This window comes from Berghia stephanieae, chromosome 2 (genome assembly GCF_034508935.2).
Source record: "Berghia stephanieae isolate SIO BIC M18660-M18661 chromosome 2, UCSD_Bste_1.3, whole genome shotgun sequence".
Taxonomy (NCBI): domain Eukaryota; kingdom Metazoa; phylum Mollusca; class Gastropoda; order Nudibranchia; family Aeolidiidae; genus Berghia; species Berghia stephanieae.
Window position 1 is genome coordinate 7102863 of NC_088361.1, and position 5000 is coordinate 7107862.

Consider the following 5000-nt stretch of genomic DNA (forward strand, 5'->3'; position numbering starts at 1 on the left):
CTCAATAGATTTCTCGTGTGCATTAAAAATATGTGTTTGAGATAAACCATCCATTGTATTACATCACCTCTCTGTTCTAATCAGTACTTTCCGTTTTGTTTCAGCACCTCCTCCGCCTACCTCTACTCATGGTTTCGACAATGAAATGGATAACACCAATCTGAATGTTGAAAATAAAAATGAAGTTGATATTTTTGGTCGACCATTTGACCCAAAGATCTTCAAATTCGATAATAATTTTTACACCACAACAAGAAGACCACGTAACAAGAACAAGGGCAGAGGCAAAAATGGGCGAAGGAAAAACAAAAAGATCAAGAACAAAATTCCCAAAACCCGACCTCCTCCGACAACAACGCCACTTCCCACAGAATCCTCAACCTTCTGGTGGACTGAGGACACTACACCATCAACTGTCAGCACCATTGATTTCTTCAACTGGCAGTTTTCAAGCTTCCCAACCAAAATTTGGACCTATCCGGACGGCGACAATGAAGATGGGGGCGTGAGAGATACTAGATATAATCCTGGTCGTACAAATGAAGTGGGCAACACGGGCAGTGCCAAAGAAGGAGAACCCAAAAATGATATAGAGGAATGGAAAATTTATACAATTGTCGGGGCTGTTGGTGGAGTAGTGTTGTTGATTGGATTGGTTGCCATTACAATTGCTGTTTGTTGTCCTAAACAGGAAGGTGCAGTGTACAAATCAACACCTGTCTGATTGTGGCATCGTTTTATCATCGTCATTGTTTTTGTCAGTATTATGTCAAATGTGCGTTTTACTTACTCACTAGTCCTGTTGTTGCCGGGTCACACAACACTCTTGTTGTTTTGCCTGAAATTAAATATTACAATACTATGAGATTAAACTAGCAACACGATTATTCATGACGTTGCCACTGACTTTTGAAATCCAAGTGTATGTTTGTTACTAAATTTACACTCCTGACTGACTTTTGAAATTACTTGTCTCTTAACTGAAAAGGGCAAGCTCGTGTGAATATTTTAAAAAGGGGCAGAGAATTAAATGAGGATGAGAAAAAAAGTACACGCGATTGAGTTATTATGACAGGAGGAAAAATGAATGTACGGCATAGAGAGAGAGGGGGGGGGGATTGAGAGAGAGAGAGAGAGAGAGAGAGAGAGAGAGAGAGAGAGAGAGAGAGAGGGGAGGGGTAGGGGGGGGGGGGTAGGGTGAAGAGAGAGAAAGAGAAAGAGAGAGAGAGAGAGAGAGAGAGAGAGAGAGAGAGAGGGGGGGGGGGGAGGGATGGGGGGGGGGGGTGTAGGGTGAAGAGAGAGAAAGAGAAAGAGAGAGAGAGAGAGAGAGAGAGAGAGAGAGTGAGAGAGTTCGTATGTGTCTGTGTGTGTATATCTATGTATGTGTGTATGTATGTGTGTGCGCGCGCGCGCGTGTGTGTGTGTGTGTGTGTGTTTGAAGTCAGGAGTCATCAATTATAATAATATCATTAGGGTTGGATAATGATATTAGACATGAATACTCAAATTCCGAAATTGCTTATGAAGAGAATGAATGAGAAACAATAAACACAATACAACACGCTACGATACTTGAAAGAGAATTGACTGGTTTATTATTACAAGCGACGTGCACACATTTGCAGGCCTGATAGCCGAACGCAATAATGGACTTGATTTAAAATGGTTGTAACGGAGGATATTATTATTCGTTTTATCTCCATTACAACAATGAGCCTATAATAATCTGAGCTATCAGACCTGCAAATAACAATACTTCGATTACAAGTGATTGATGTGTTTTTTAGACTGCCTGGAAAAGCCTTTGTGAGATTGATTTTTTCAGGTTTTAACTTGCAATGCCATCAATTGTCACATAGGTTTGCTTTGTTTTGTTTTGTTGTTTTATTTACCTCCAGATAAATACTTTGTGTGTTTATCTAGTTGGGTAAAATTTCCTTACAGAATGTATCACACCGAAGTCCATACCTAAATAAAAAAACACTGAAAGATAAAAGAACTCAAAATTAAAAAAAAACAACTGATCCCTCTCTTATAGTGGGCATCACTATCTAATTATGAAGTGAGGGATTTCGTCTTGAAGAAAAAACGTCAACGATTGATAAACGGGGATTCTTTTTACCGTCAACTAACAGAAAAATAATCAGTGAGTTTAAAAGTGACTTAATAATTCTTCATGTTTAATATGGATAAAATACATGTGTTCATCAATTGGATTGTCAATGTATTTTGAGTGGAAACTGTTTAGAAATATGGGGTCACATTGTTATACATACTTATTGATTATTCTTACATTCAAGTGTTTGATTTTATTTTAGTGGTTTCCATAAATTTTGATTTCATTTTTTCTTTCTTTTCTTTTCTTTTATTTATTTTTTTTTTATTTAAAAAAAAATTTTTTTTTGGCCATCATATACAATGGAGTTATGAGTGCAATTCAGTTTCCCCATTTTCGATAAATATAACCTTGCGTTTTTGTTTTGTAGTAGCAAGGAATATAATATATAGTGAATAATTGCGGCCTGTAGTGAGTAGTCATTAAAATCGAAGTCTTCATAACATTATACAGTTGATGGTTTTACTGGGTTTATTAATAAGTGCACGGTTATCTTCCGTATTTATTTATTTATTGTTTTGTTTTTGTTTTACTTTTCAAACTGGTTATTTATGTTGTAAAATTATGAGACGAATTAAATGCAGCATTATGATGTATTGTAAATGAGTTTTAGCTAAAATATTGCTTACTTATGCCATTGACACACAGGGAAATCCGGTCACAGTCACACAGTGCAACACAAAGATACGAGCCAACGATTTCATTCTAATTTGTTTTATGACATGGGATATTAGAGAAAAACAAAATTTTGACATCTTAACTTGATTAAAATATATTATGTAAACTCAAAAAACATTTCATTTCTATGCGCAATGCTCGATTTTAAAATGTATGCTAAATTCTCCGACAATTTTTCTTCTTATGTTTTTTAATTAAGATCGTCCTGCATCGAAGATTTAAATTTCAGATTTTAATTAAGGTAATTAAATTAAATTGGGGTGATCGAAGTGGTCGAATGGTTATGTCATTACCTGTGATGCGGAAGGTCTTGTATTCGAACCCCGATTCAGGCACTTTCGTGTTTTTCCTTGGGCAAGATAATTAACCCCCAGTTGACGACATTTGTGATTCCAGTTGAATTCAGACGTTTGTTTGATGGCTACCAGCTCGTTGCCTAAAATGTCACGTGGTTAACTTTGACTGGATTTCCCTGTGTCACCTCACCTGTAATATACTAGACTTTTTGTTGAATGATAAAAATTGCATTTATGATTATTGATACCATTGGTTCATTGAAACAGATTCATATTACCTCATAAATATATAAATTTCATATGTATACTGTTTATTTCAATATGACATAATATCTTTTTTTTTATAATTCAGCATTCTTTGTTTTACTATATTTGCACTGAAAACTTGTAGTATATAATATATGGTAAAATTAATTGATCGTAAGAACGTTAGAGTAGTATTTGATGTAAAATGGGACCTGTTTTTATTTGGGGAATCTGGGTTTTTACAATTTACTCTGGAAAAAAATCCCCACGTAATTCAAATTTTAACCCAAAAAAAAAAACAATCGTCCTATAAATAATATCGATCAATTAAAATGACCCTCATCTTGTGCAAACTCTCAAGCCTGGGACTTTGCAAAATTACTACTTTGAGAGTTTTTGAGAGTTTTTGTCAATATTGGGGCATTTTACTCGATCAATATTTAAAGGACGAGTTTTGTGGCCAACATTTTAAATACGCGTTTGTCCATAGTACCTACCTGATACTACTTCCAATAACATCCGTGAAGTCTTATATTACTGTTTGCGGGCCATTGTAAAACCCGAGAAGTAGAAGCCCGATTAGCATGGCGGTTCCTACTGTTCTCTTGGTGAAAACGGTAAAATATAACGTGACCAATCATCTCAAAACAGTATTATGTCGGGATGACCCTGATACTTACAAGTCAATTCTATACTTAATTTTTCATGTTAGAAATGCCTTTATCAAATAAAATGGGCTTTGTTACTTAATGTTAAAAGAGATGAAACTTCATAATTCTGATTTTAATAAATTTTGATTTTATACGTAATTTCCTTCAATCGGACATACTATTATTTTCCAATCCCTCTATATCTCAATAATTATAATGATATTATATTTTGGACCATATTAACGTCAGTTTAAGGTAAAATTGAAACCGGTCACATTAGATAGTAATGAATGAGGATTCGTGTCATTTTCAACAGTTTTTCATTCATGTGTATGCTCCCGACCGTATAGATACTACAGAACGTAACATTGATGTATGGAAATCCTCAACTTGCATACAAATCATAATCAAGCATATTGTTTGATTTGCGTTGATATATTTATGTTATTTCAACAGTCGTGAACCAATAATATTCTTTGTCATGCAACGTCTTTGGACTAGCTAGGAGTAGTAGAGGAATATATCACTGATATTTGATAAACAGAAAATGTCATTATTTTCTTACTTATGGAAAGGTAGTCGGATGCGCCAATAGGCGCATCTCTTTCTTTCCTTTTTCTTTATTTGTTGATACCTGTAGTAGTCAATATCTTAATAATACCATAGAAATATAGCTCTCCTTATATTCAAAATTACAATGCTTGCTATAAATTTTTCTTTTCTTTTTTTTCTTTTTATTTTTTGTTTGTTTCTGTTTTTGTTTGTTTGTTTGTTTTCTTTGACGCATTATATTACCCGAATGTGTCGAGTAGCCATTCATTGAACTCTTTACCGTGTGAAATGCTAGCTGTAGAAGGAAAGGAATTGACCTCACTCGGCTCTTTGTTATGATTTTCAGACAGCTATGTTGTTGATTAGCACTTTCTAAATTATATATAAATGAGACGTGACACCGATTGACACGTAGATAGATTAATACACATGACAATGATATAGATACTTGTGTCTTGTGAT

At 34.7% G+C, this 5000-nt stretch overlaps 1 protein-coding gene and 1 long non-coding RNA gene across 6 annotated transcripts in view; one reads left to right on the top strand and one right to left on the bottom strand.

Moving 5' to 3' along the window:
• Nucleotides 1-1084, top strand: part of LOC144964233 (uncharacterized) — a 29194-nt gene extending 28110 nt beyond the window's left edge. For all 4 annotated transcript variants that reach the window (XM_078898286.1, XM_078898287.1, XM_078898283.1 and 1 more), the window contains exon 8: nt 105-1084. In XM_078898286.1, coding sequence (XP_078754412.1) covers nt 105-724 — 620 coding nt within the window. In that variant the 3' untranslated portion in view covers nt 725-1084. The remainder of the gene's footprint in view (nt 1-104) is intronic.
• LOC144964235 (uncharacterized) overlaps nt 1-3978 on the bottom strand; it is a 5086-nt gene extending 1108 nt beyond the window's left edge. Inside the window, exons 1-4 of one of the 2 annotated variants that reach the window (XR_013643784.1) lie at nt 3834-3978; nt 3088-3280; nt 791-838; nt 1-160 (exon numbers count right to left, since the gene is read on the bottom strand). The exon at nt 1-160 is cut by the window's left edge and continues 165 nt beyond it. This is a non-coding gene — a long non-coding RNA (uncharacterized LOC144964235). Of the gene's footprint in view, nt 161-790; nt 839-3087; nt 3296-3833 lie in introns of both variants that reach the window. The other variant, XR_013643785.1, reaches the window with a different exon arrangement.
• Nucleotides 3979-5000: the final 1022 nt, after the last annotated feature.